This window comes from Anneissia japonica, unplaced genomic scaffold, assembly GCF_011630105.1.
Source record: "Anneissia japonica isolate Jap-2015-1 unplaced genomic scaffold, ASM1163010v1 scaffold1306_len716249_cov185, whole genome shotgun sequence".
Taxonomy (NCBI): Eukaryota; Metazoa; Echinodermata; class Crinoidea; order Comatulida; family Comatulidae; genus Anneissia; species Anneissia japonica.
Window position 1 is genome coordinate 483,935 of NW_022708971.1, and position 14,053 is coordinate 497,987.

Sequence of the window (14,053 nt, forward strand, 5' to 3'; positions counted from 1 at the left end):
CAGCTGGCAAAAAACGAAACGAAATTGTGTCGACGACGATGCAAGAGAACGCACGGAGCGAGGGGATCGGGAGATGTTGGCTTGGTTTGAAGGCATAGTTTCATACTTTGCCGAGGTATTAGACAAAAATAATTTACCAATTGAGAGACGAGTATCACAGTTTTTATTTTAGTCCTAACTTTTGTGTATATTTCTAGGTCGATATCGAAACACCGTTAGTTCTATTGGAGGGCTTCGAGAAAAGATTGGGCTCGATCTGGGCAGCTGCTGTCACATTGCATATTTTATGCAAATATATTGGCCCATGACCTTTCAGTCAGCGAGGAGTGGACTCTGTTTACAAACTTCATTCGGTGATTGCAAACTATATATTTGGATAATGTAGATAAATATATTCGATATGGCTTCTGTAGGAACTCAAAATTCATTAAACGGAATTAGGCCGGGCGATACTGGTTCAAAACCCGGTCATTTGTCTAGGGAAGTGATAGGTTGTGTGAGCGAGACCAGACGGCACGCAGCCAAAGTTGGTCCAGGGACAGTCTCTGATGCTTTGCCAAAGCAGCTATGTGGGCAACTAAAATGTTTAGAGGATAGTTCCTCCAAAAATATGCAGGACCGAGCACTAACTGTTGATTCAAAAAATGTAATTGTTAATCAAAGTGATGGATTAAAGGCAATTGATTTGAATTTCAAAGGACATAACACTGCTAATAGGTTACCTAGATCAAAGAGACAAAGTTTGCATTATCCATCCAAAAATGCGGGACCCATCAAAAAGCGTCGAAGAACTGTGGAAAAGATTGTTCCAACCAAATTCCTCCTCGGAGGAAATTTTCATGACCCTTTGAATTTAAATAGTTTGACCAATGAAATTGACGAAAAGACCCCAGCGACTTCACCGTTACCGCATTTAAACAAGGATCCAGATCCTGTCATAATACCACGAGATATAACAGATCCTCTGAAATTGAACTCTGTCAGTAGTGAAGATGACGAGCCACAGCTGACAACAACAATTTTTTCTCGTAAATTATCATCTGCAAAGAAAAGGAAGAGAGTCTCACGTGGTGAAAAGAAAGAAGACGAAAGTGAACTATGTGATCGTACTAAACGACGAATGCTGGAACTAAATCTTGACACTGCCGTCAAAATCAATATTGTACCCGATAGGAATCTCGACAAAATAGTATCGCCTGTTCTTCCAGAAACTGTAAAAGGTAGAAAAAGAAAAAGAGTGGAACCTACGAACAAATTATCCAAAGCTCTCCTAATAGAAAGTGATCATGTCAAGGAACGAACTGTTACAGGAACTGACATCAAACGAAGAAAAATATCTCCAGAGAAGTCAAAATACCGGCGACAAAGCAGTAAAGATAATCAATCAAAGCAAGCTCCTAAGTTCAAAAGTCAGAATAAGAAATTCCAATATGGTAATTACACACGTTACTATGGATACCGAAATCCAGAAGATGAAGACGTTCGGTTGGGGCTCTTTCGTAAGGAATGGTTCGAAGGCAAAGTATGTTTAGACATAGGATGCAACACCGGACATGTGACTCTCTACGTAGCTAAAAATTTTGCTCCGGTAAAGATCACAGGCATTGACATCGATGGTAACCTGATAGGTATGGCGCGCAAGAATATTAAACATTGTCTGCTTATTGAAAGAGATGCAAAAACAAAAGAAGGTGGACAGTTTCCTACTGCCATGGCAACATCGTTTGGTCATGTGAAAGACCTACCCAAAGAATCTGTTGGTGTTGCATCAAGTTTTCCAGCAAATGTGATGTTTAGATGTGTAAGTACTGTAATGGATGTTTTATTTTTTTATTTTTTTTTGCTTATTTTCACTTACAGCAATTTTATTTTAAGATCTGGTTTTAATTATCGTAACAACTGTATACTGCAAACCTTTGTATTTCAATCCAATAATATAAAATCTACTCTATAAACTTAATATTGAAAAGCTACCTGAGCGACCAAATGTACCAGATACAAGTCAGTAAAGATAAAAAGAAGTTGAGATGATCCCTTACTACTAAAGTTCAGAGTTCATACACTTCACTTTCAAAACAAGAACCAACTTGTCTAGGCCTAATTTTTGGCAAATATTTGAAGTATTTAAAAATATTTATAAAAGTATTAAACAACTTTGCTTTATTTCCAGACTCCAAAATTTAACAGGGTTTTTTTTTTCTGGTTTGCTTTATATTTTTTCCTGATTTTACAGTGGAACAGTGGCAGCTGTAGGATATATTTTATGGCGCTAAATTGAGCTGTCCAACAGGGGGTAGGGGATGGCGGCTGAGTTAGATGAGGATAACTTTGGCGTGCAAACCAAAAGCCGTAGGCCTCAAGCGGGGGAAGGGGGGTTGTGGAAAGGCCCTGCTAAATTTTGTAGTGGGACTTCAATACTGTACTTCTGCTTATATATTTTATAGATTTTAAATCCGCAGATGTTCCAACTCTTCTGATTTGATCAGGAGCAGTGGCGGCTCTAGGATATATTTTCTGGGCGGGCTAAGTTGTCCGACAGGGGGGACTTGAGCTCGTAGGCTCGAGCTGGGGGAAGGGGTTGAGAGGGGGTTCCCCTCCCAAATGAGATTTTTTTTAAAGAATATCAATCTCTAGATGGCCGAAAATGGCACTCTCAGACTGTGACAGACATGTGTTGGCTTGGTGTGGGCCTATTTTTATATGTTTCATGTTCTGACTGCTCGACGAGCTCTGTCCGGCGGGGAGCTTGACCTGTCCGGTGGGTGGGGGGGGGCTTAAGCCCCCTCCCCCCGCTGGTGCCGCCACTGATCAGGAGTCTCCCAAATTGTAATTCAATCTGCCCTTCTCCAGAATTTTGTCAAATTCTCCAAATTCCAAAAAAAAAGCTACCCAAAACCAAAAGAAAAAAGGTTATTAGGCCTACAGTAGGTTCTTTTCAGTGTGCATAATTATATCTGTAGTACCAGCTTTTCTTGGCTCAGCTAGCGATTTACCCCTATCACTTTTTTTACAGGCAAATTTTGTTCTTGAAAAAGATGAACATTTATCAACGCAGAAACCCGAGTACGACATGGTTCTGTGCCTTAGTATGACTAAGTGGGTGCACTTAAATTGGGGCGACTCTGGTTTGAAGAGGATGTTCAAGCGAATTTTCTTAGCCCTTCGTCCTGGGGGTCAGCTGATTCTTGAGCCGCAGGCATGGTCGTCATATTGCAAGAAGAAAAAAGTCACGGTTAGATTTTTTATTTTTTCTTATTCTCTTATCAACTTTCAGAACCTTATTGTATACAGTGTTATTATTAAATAATAACACTAGTGTTTCTAATAAAGTCATGTTATAACTTATAAATACCTTATTTGTCAAAATGGTCTACCAAAGTGTATATTGTAAAAATTGTTAGTGCCCTTTTTCGGATCTCATTGCTTTAGCGTTCGTAGGATGCGATGTGGCAATGTAAATATTCCCTAATTAAAACTAAAGAAAACAAGTTTTTTTTTCTGAAAATTTACTTTTTTATTTTAAATATTTAAATCATTAACGGCGAGTTTGCGAAACAAGGTGAAAAAGTTTCACCTGTAGAGCTATAAAAAGATGGTTAAATAGTGCTATTATGTACTGTAAGAGTGGTTCTCATGTGCTCTCTTTGTACTCTTACACATTTAAGGGTTTGCGTTGATCTTGACGAGTGATTCCACTGGGGGTTCGTGATGATTGTTGACTTCCTGTACTTTCACAGGGATCATCTTCATTCGCATTTTCTGTACACAAACCCTTCCACAAGTTTTCCTGATGACTTTCCTGTTACAATTACTCACGATTCATTACTTCAAGAAATATGATTAGGCCTGAACATTAATTAAACCATAATTCCATATTTCTAAATTGAATAATTATATATAAATATAATACTAAAATTAATTGAATAAATAGATATCATTGATTTAAGGTATTTCTAAAATAATGAATACAAAATGAATGAAGGGCATTGTTAAATCATTAGTAGGGTTATAATTCTCTGATCTCTGTGTCTCTTTTCTTCCCGAGATTTTCTCGTCGTTTTTGTTGCATCTTCTCAGGACCCCAATGGAAATACATTATATCTATGTAATTGATTTTTTTTGGGCTATCCTGATCATAATCAACATTTTTCATGTCTTTTTTTGAGTTTAAAATATCAATCTTCATATATCTTTATTCATCCCAGATGGGGCAATTCCTAAAAACTGGACTGTAAAAATCATAAACAATTTTAACGAGACTTTATTGAGATTTTCGCTATTGTAAATTTGTTAAGAAACATCTTGTAAGTTTTAATTGTAATTATCTTAATAATTACATTTTATTCTTGTTGTTTTAATATTTTTCCTTTTTGCGATTTGAACGTTTTTTTCATCCTCTTTGTCCTTGTTCCTCCTTGAATTTGATGTCTGTACTGTTTGTTGATTATTGATCGAATAAATGAATGAATGAATTCCTAATAATTGTTGTGAGGAAGATCATCTAATTTATTTTGTTAAGTTTACAATAGAGTCTTATATGGCCTAAAAAGAGTGTTCCCCTAAGCCTGACCAACCTAAAATAGTGAGAATCTGGGACCTGCTTTTTATTTATTAGGGGTGAATTCTTTTCATTTTAAGAAAAGGAAACATCTAATTATCTTTAATTACAGACCTTCAAAATGCATCTCACTTTTATGGGGCACTCTTTGTTTGGCCTCTTATTGCTAAGCCCTCAATATCCTGTTCAACTTGATGTTAAATTACAATTGTCAATTGAACTACATTTCTTTTTTTTGACAGAGATAATATAATATTTTTCAAATTATTTCATATAATTGGCAGGTGAAATCTAAGCAAATCCATATAATTTTTTTTTTTTAAATTCAATTAAAATTTTATTTAAAAAAATATTGTTTTCATTTTTATTAAATTATGCCATAGAGCCAGTGGCTTGTCTAAGGTGTTTGCAAATTCCCCCTCCCCTAATAAAAAAAGTTCCCGAAAAAAGTCACCTCAAATCACCTTACACTGTATTTTGTGAGCTTGCTCCCCGCACCTAATCATCGATCCTCCAATTCACTTTTGCACCCCCCACACATTTCAATATTCCTAGATATGCCACTATACAGAGCCTAGTTATATTTTTATAAACTAAGCCTCATAATGAAAATTAGGGATTAGAGTTGGACATGACGCATGCGCAACAACAACTCGGAAGATTTCGGGAAAAAAACAGGCCTCGCGATGGTCTGTTTTTGTTCCGAGATAACTCAGGGGACCCCTATGAAATCTCGGAAAGTTTTACAAGGATTTGCTTTCACACTCATCCAAACCTGGCTACAACTTGTTACAAGTTGTTAATATTTGCAAAATAGCATCAGTGTGAAATGGGTATTTTTGTTATTGGAAGGCACTCATCCAAAGTACCCACCTTGTCATTTCTATGTACCATAACTAACAATAGTGGCACTCTACCACCATCAATGGATTGCCAAAAAATTAAACGCATATCAAATGGTCGGAGTGGCAGTCCACACAGTATCCACAAATTAATAGAAGCAATGAACAGAATAACAATGACAGGTGTCTCAAGTTGGAAGAAGCCACTTCCTGGAGACTGGTTAAATGTGTTTTCTTAACACATATAATTTTATTTTGCTGTGCATGGTGCGATATCGGCACTGAACTTCCACGAGAAAGTTGATAGATATACACTAGTAGTAAAAACGTAAAATATTATGAATTTGCAGGTTTCTGGTCATCGTCAATGTCTGGAAGTTTCATCTCGAGTTCCTGCCATCCCGATTTTCGTTAACTCTTACAACTTTCGAGAGTCTTGTAACCCCTGTAATGATACTCTACATGAAAAACGAATGAAAAATGTTTGGTCATCATTATCTTAAATTTATACACACTTACTCGCGTACTAATAGTTTTAAATTTCACGTTTTTAATAACTTTCCAAGAGTTTGGGATAAACTTCCCGCTGATGTTCGAGATGAACTTGTTTTTGGAATTGAATCTTTTATCAGAATTTTAAACTATTTTATGCTAAACAATAATTCTTTTAAAATTTTTCGTCTCAAATTTTACCCTTGTAAATTAAACTTGTTAACATTAGTTTTTTTTTTTGCTGCAATTTTTCTTTTTTCAAATTTTACTGTATTTTGACTGATTTCACTGATGATTTTGTACATATATATTTTTTAATTTAAATTTTATTGATTAGCCTATTTTACTTGAATATTTTATGCTAATTTAATTTTTTAATAATTTTTGTTCTCATTGGCATCGGAGAGCCACTACTGTAGATAGTGATTTAGTTCACTTTTTGGCAATCCTGTCCGCCCAACTGAGTGTTGTTTCCTGTGATCTCTGTTTTCATGTGTTTGTCAATTTTTAATGTTCCAAGTTCAAGTACAATTTATTGTCATATACAAAGTAAATGAATTTTTTTTTTCCAAGGTTCACAATAAAAACAATGACATACTAAAATACAATACAAAGTTAACCTATGCGTTAAATGATATAAAACATTATAAATATAAAAACCGATTAAACATTGCAAACAATTGCACTGTAGTTGAGTAAAAATATATAAAAGTGCAGTACACTTACATACTAAGATAAAATTCAAAATATCTCCAGTTATCTTTTAAATTGCTTTATTGTATTGCCTGATTGCACACGGAAGAAACGATTTGTTATGACGCTCAGTCTTCTTAATTGATGAAATAATTCTACCAGATTTACTAAAAATTAATATGATTAAACATAGGATGGGACTTGTCATTAATTATACATTTTAGTTTTTTCTCTATAGCCTTATCATATATGTCTGCGCTTTATTAGTTTCTTTGCCATAGTAAAAATCCTCTGTAATTTATTATTTTTAGATAAACAATGCAAATAAATTACAGAGGACGAAATAAATGAAATGAAATATTATTTAGTAGTTAATAAAGAAATATTATAATTCATAGTCCTATTATTTAATTGTAACATACTTTTTCTTTTAGGAAACAACCTACAAGAATTTCTTCCAGTTACAGCTGCGACCTGAACAGTTTAAAAACTATCTGCTACGTGAAGTTGGATTCATTAAGTGTGAATGCCTTGGTACTCCACTCAACCCATCTAAAGGTATGGTTATTGTTCATCTTGTATTCTGGGCAAAAGTGCAGCCCAAAGCTGCAATATTGTGGAATTCTCCCCAGGGAGCTGAGTATGTGATCCAATGACCGGGGTAGTAATGTGAAGCACTTAGGGGCATTGTACATGAAGCGCTATATAAGAGTGACATATTATTATTATTATTATTGTTGTGGCCTGTGAAAGTAATTAAAATCCTTACTTCTGGAGCCCGCTTGCCATTATTGGCTCAAAGACCCACTGTTGTTATGGGCCGCTGCCGATCAGTACATCAAAAAAGAATATCCAATATCAATTATAGTGCACCCTCTAATTATGAGACCTCTCTAATTCCTAATTCGAGACCTCTTTTTAAAAGAACCAAATTACAAGCTTCAATATTTTACTAAAAATCTAACCCTCTAATTGGAGACCAAACCCCAAAGACCACCCTAATTGTTTGGGTCCCAAAGGTAGTCTCGAATTAGGAGGGTGAACTGTATAATACAAAATAATTTCAAACATTTTGCAAAATTGAACAAAATATACTGATTTAAAGGCAAAAAGTTTGTTTTAAAATATACAGCAATTATCTGTTTTTTCTTTAGGCTTCCGAAGACCACTTTTGATGTTCACCAAGGCAAAACAAGGACAAGATGAGTCAGACCAAGATGCTAGTACTAGTGCTAGGAAGTAGAATTTCAACAGGATCACCACCTACAATTTAATAATCAGATATGAACACTAATTGATTGTGTTTTTCTCTGTTCTCACAAAATGACATCTGCTGGGGATGTACTACCGCCTCCTCAGCCCATTCCTGCAGATGATCTCCAGCAGACTGTCTAAAGCCGGAAACTCCCTGCACGCCTGATGGTCGATGTGATTTTATGGAGAACTCAACACCACGACGCGTGCGCAGTGGATCATTTTAAATGATGATCTGTTCCAACTGCCGCTGACAATTAGCAGACGGCTTTGCGTCATCTAGCAGTGTTGCATTCGCAGTATGATGCATTGAGTGCCGGCTTAGTTATCAAAAGACGTAGTTAGAGGACTCCATCCCACTTTGTGTAGAGTATTGATTCCCCTAAAATTCAAGCTTAATAAGTTTCCCCAGCCTTAAAGCCTGTTTACACTATGATGATAACGATCCATAATAAAAAGCTAAAAAGCAATTGTTCATATTGAAAATAATAGAAGATTTCACACCAGCGCAATTAGATAACGATTTATCGTGTATACGATAAACAAATATTTTTACAAATTAATGACGTCATAATCATTGGAAAATGATAAAATCATAGTAGTAAAAACGATTTTATCGTTTTCCCATGATTTTGACAACATTTGATTTGATTTGTGAAAATATTTTTTATCGTATAAGTCATTATTGAATCGTGCTGCTGTGAAAACTTCTATTATTTCATTTATTTTCTATATGAACAATTGCTTTTTAGCATTTTATCGTTGATCGTTATCGTCATAGTGTAAGCAGGCCATAGAGATGAATGGCATGTTGATGTGTCTGTTTGGAATGTAGTTCTGTTCGATGTTATGTATTCCTTTTTACGTGTTGTATTTTTGTAAGTGTTGATACATGTTTTATCCAGTTTGTCAACCTATCTGTTCATACCTGAATTTTGGTATCTGTGTCATGATCCAACAGTATGTTGGTGTCTCTATGTTTTTATTTGTGTCTTTTCTGTTGGGCTTACCGGTACTTGATCTGTCAATTTGTGTGGTTGTCTCAGTTTATCTAAATCTGTTGATCTGGCTGTTGCTTCACCTAATGGTACATTTTGATTATTAAACTTTTTCGAAATTGACTGATCTAATAAGCTGATTTTAATTTTCACAAATACTCCATGTTGTGTTGTAGCCTGCCAGTAATTGGAAATATACAAAAGGCTGTGTGTATTTTGTGTTACATAATTTTTATTTAATTGGCTGAATAAGCCTTTTTAAAATCACATTTTGGTGAGACTTTTTATATTTTGTTTAGCGAACTTCATTGTTGAAAATTGGCGGGAAAACATGAAAATATTTTAAAATATCTTATTATTGAGCTAAATGGCTCTACCAGAAGCATATACAGTAGGCGGAGGAGAAAATGAAAACATGACAAACTGATAAATAAGTTATTTTGACTAAATTTTGAGAGAGCTAATAAATTATCATGAGATATACTGTGGTAGCTTGCGGGATAAATTAAAGAAATAAGTGTTTGCAAACAAGCCAATTAAAAAGCCTCACCTCATCTTCCTGTATGTTTTCCCTTCCCATTATCTATGTTTTTATCATTTCCATAAATGATGTTCTGAATCTTTGTCCACACTATCAAATTTTCTTTGACAAAAACTGTTGTATGCCCATATATAGTCATGATGTGCCTATATATGGTCATGATGTGATGTCATCATGACCATATTTAGGCATGTCGCAATGTTTTTGTCATATAAAATTTGATAGTGTGGACAGGGCCTTAAGCCCATTCCAGACTATCAAATTAAATTGGATAAAAACTTGTGATATGCCTAAATACGAGGCATGCCATTCCAAAACCAGTGTACTGTCACTATGTGGTAAACTGAGTAATAATGTGGTAGTATCGTATGCTTTAGTGCAAAGAAGTCGTAATACTTTTACTCATAATAATTACTACAGTTGAACTTGCCTAGGTCAAATCCAAAATGGCATTGAAAAACTGTTTGACTTAACAATAAATTTTGACTTCCAGATCGTTAATAAATATTTTAAAAAAAATCAACAATTTGGTATGTAAAATAAAAGTGAAATTATTCAATTTAGGCAAGTTTAACTGTATAAATATATAAATTTTAAAATGTGAAGAAAAAGTATATATTGGAAAGTCAATTTTCATTTTTTTGGTCACTGCTGCTGGTTTTGTGATGGCAAGCCTTATATGGTCATGATGACATCACATCATGACTATATATAGCCATACAAAATGCGATAGTCTGGACAGAGCTTTAAGTAGTTACGATTCTATCTGCACAAGTTAAACTTGCCTAAGTCAAATCCAAAATGGCATAGAAAACTTGTTTGACTTTGATAAAATTCAACTTAGATTGAATTTGCACAAGTTAAACTTGCCTAAGTCAAATCCAAAATGGCATGGAAAACTTGTTTGACTTTGATAAAATTCAACTTACAGATCGTTAAGTAATTAAAAAAACACAGCAATTTGGCATGTAAAGTATCTGCACCAGTTGAACTCGCCCAAGTCAAATCCAAAATGGCATTGAAAAATTGTCTGACTTTGATAAAATTCAACTTACAGATCGTGAAAAACACAACAATTTGGCATGTAAAATAAGATCGACTTAAAAATTATTTGAGTTAGGCAAAGTCGACTGACATAGGCAAGTTTAACTGTACTTGTAGACTATAAAAAGATAAAGATTTACAATATTTCTAATCCATCATAATTTTTTTCTCGTATTCACTTACAACTAAATGTTTAAAATATAGTATATATTTTTTATTAATGTATTACACTTTTATTGTAAAAATATGGTTCAATGAAGAAAATTTAATATCATGATGGTTGTTCCCACAAAAAAACCAGACAAAGTCACAAGTAAATACTTTGTGATGAACATTTAAAAAGTTAGATGAAACAAATTTGATTTTTTAACCACATTTAAAAACTAAGAAATATTTTCAGAAATAAAAAAATAATAATTACAAAACACCAATAAAGTACAAGTGCTGTACTGAATACCAATTTAAAATCTGAATATTGAATATAAAAACAATGTTACTATTGGCAACCTTGTCAGACTTTTGTGGGGATATGTCACATTGTATAACTTGATTACTCCAAAGATAAAGATTTAATTATTTTATGTCAATTTTTAATGATAATCTGTAAATGATAAGAAGATGATAATAAATTGGGTGTTAATTTGAAATTTCATTTGATGTTTAGGAACCTGGTGCTGAGTTCTTGGTAATCGTTATGTATTAATGTTAAATCCAAAAGAGCAAAGTTGAAAGGTCATAAAGATGAAACGCCGACCACTTTGAAAAAACCTTAAGGTAATAGTGTCTACTTACTTTTGAATTAGTCATACACTAAATTTTTAAGACTATTATAGCCTACAGAAGATTTTTTTTTCAACATTATTTCAAATAAAACATATTCTTTATTAAAAAAAAAGATCTGTTTTGTATAAACAAAATGGAAGAAACAAAATTGATAAGTGGTTTTTTTTTTAAATATTGTTTCTTTCCCCTTTAAAATATACTGGTAAATATGGAAGAAAAAAAACGTGGTTGTATTTTTACAATTTAATTTCTGAAATCACTTGTAGACACTGTTACTTTAAGTTTTAATACCATTTTTAATAAAGTAGCATTTCAAAAGTCAATGAGTAATGTTGTGGTTATTTGTTTTAATATATCATTAAAAATGTATTTACAAATTGCAGATTATTTATTCCCTTATACACAAAAAAATTACAGAAGTCTGAATAGATTCTGTGTAACAAAAATATAGCGAGAAAGTAGCAAAGATAAAGAATTGTGCACATAAACAAATGAATATTTTGAACGTGATGTTAAACATGTTATTGCACTTAATTTCTCAAAATATAAAAATAAATATTTTTGAATTTCAATTGACCCCTCTTGGGTGCCACCACAGCACTAAGATGATTCGCATTCCTTCTCTCACCCACCATACAAACTTTGAACGTCATCGATTCTTGTAAATGCAGGAAGCAGGGTTGAAATGAGGATTTAAATGGGAAAATAGAATGTTTGTTAAGCAGATCTTGCTTTCAAAGAGGAATTGCGGCAAGGAGAGGGCGAGAGGAATATACAGTATAGGGTGTTTGAGTTTGGACGATTTTACGAAAAGCACTTGGACGGCAGGAGTGCAGCACGGCCAGAGGGGGTCAAGGGGGTTCTTTTAAAAAAAAATTTCCTGATTATCGTAGTAAATGATCAGTAATGTTAAAAATAATATAAAATATATTAAATGTAAGCCACCGTCCTTTTATTATGATTTACAGAGTAACTCAGTGACCCTTGCCTCAGACCCGGCGGACACACCATGTCATAAATCTTGAATGGTGTGCGTACAGTAATAATAAAAGTTGAAAATATGAAAATTTTGTGGCAGTCATGGTAACTCTATGGTTACTCAAGGTAGCAACTGAAAACACTGTAAATAGGGCAACGCATTCTCGCGTCCAAGAAAATGCTTGCAGTAGGTAATACAACCTACATGCCTGCTATTTAAAAATAGACCTTCATCGAAGGTTCTTTTTTTTTTATAAAATCATTACCCTTTGTTGGTGGAACCAGGAAAGAGTGAAATCTTGCGCCAACTTTATTTCCTTGTTTTACAGATTGCTTTCATGCTAATTTGTGTTAGAGATTTATAGAAATTGACGTGGTGAAACCTCTCGATTTTATCTCTTATTACGTAAAGTAACAACATTTTTCGAGCCCCCTTCAGCCCCGGACCCCGACGGGGGCTCTTTATCGGCTCCCCCTTCTCACAAGGCTTGACCCTGCGTGACCATTAAGCAGCTTAAAAGATCAATCATGGTATTTCTGGTAATTGTTTTAGCAAGTGTGACCGGCTCTGGCAAAACCCCTCATTTGTTAGGAAAAAACCTGTTGAATGAATTCTTTAAATTACCATACAGTAGTTTCAATTTTATGGAAATTGTTTGAGTATTAGCAAAGTTATGCATATTTAGTTCGTTGGTCATTAGCCAGGTAGGTTTGAGTAAAACGCTTCCAAAGATTGCAAAATTAATAGTTAATAATTAGGAAAAAAAAAAATTGTTTGTTTGCCCTCCTCCACCCGCCCCTAACTCACTGAAAAAATAGGGGTGGAAAAACAAAAAAACTTTTAAAAAGTGTTATTTTCTTTAGCTTTTTTCTTTACAAATTAAAAAAATATGAGTGAATTTATCTTTATTTTTTGCCAGATGCCCTACAAATTAGCCTAAAGTTGTTGTCTAATGTAAGGTATTGGCATTCTAGGCCTTTGTGGGTTATTTTTATTCCATCCGATGAGTATTTTAAAAAAAAAAATAAAAAAAATAAAAACTTTTTCCACCCACCCGCAAACAAACAATTTACTGTATTTTATTTGGCCTTACTAAGATTTGTATTTTTAAAATTATTTTAATATACTTTTCAGTTAGATTTGGTGATCGATATTTTGCAAACGTTCTACATTTTCTTTTATAAACTGCAAAAACCTGAAATTGAGCATTTTGGGTGCTAGTGTAAATTAGAAATTGCGACAAATTTAGGGTTTTGTCAGAGCAAATCACAAATACTGAATGTATTTATATTAGTGATTGCAAATCTCCAGCCAGCATTTGCCAAGATATTGGAACTCATTTTTACCTTTAATTTGCATATTTAGGCCAAAATTGCATATAAAAAGGGCATGTGACCATGGGGTGACTTCTAGGCTGGCTTTCATCTCCACTTCACGAATAAACTGTGAATAGAAAGATTTTATGTTTATCCCTAATTTGCATAATTAAGAGATTATTTGCATTTGAATGGGAAATGCAATGGAAGGCATGATTTTAGGTATGCAAATTCTGTGAATATATTCAATTTTGGGTACGCACGTTCTGAATAATTTCAAAAAAGTAAAAGGTCATTCTAAAATTATTGTTAAAAATGAAGTAACCATGATATTAAATGCATATACTGTATATTTTATTACTCGGACAATATCAGGTGCAGGTGTGGCATATTTTTTACATATTAGTTGATTACAAAAATCAAAATTGATTAAATAAACCTTTGAAACACCTAAATTTTCCCTTGGACCACTTCCAACAGATTTTGAGCACGCCAAACCACACCTATTCACACCCCCCCCCCCCCCCCCCCCCCCCCCCCCCCCCCCCCCCCC

The 14,053-nt window shown here is 34.0% G+C and overlaps 1 protein-coding gene across 2 annotated transcripts; it reads left to right on the top strand.

Annotated features, from left to right (window-relative positions):
* The first annotated feature begins 1 nt into the window (after position 1).
* On the top strand, positions 2-9,342 carry LOC117106612 (probable RNA methyltransferase Y17G7B.18). 2 transcript variants are annotated; one of them, XM_033248001.1, is made up of 5 exons: positions 2-115; positions 198-1,801; positions 3,014-3,232; positions 7,020-7,143; positions 7,740-9,342. In XM_033248001.1, exons 2-5 carry the CDS (start codon positions 401-403, stop codon positions 7,826-7,828), a joined length of 1,833 nt encoding a protein of 610 aa, XP_033103892.1. In that variant the 5' UTR covers positions 2-115; positions 198-400; the 3' UTR covers positions 7,829-9,342. The 2 variants fall into 2 exon arrangements, with proteins under 2 accessions (XP_033103892.1, XP_033103891.1); XM_033248000.1 differs by having other exon boundaries at positions 28-1,801.
* Positions 9,343-14,053: the final 4,711 nt, after the last annotated feature.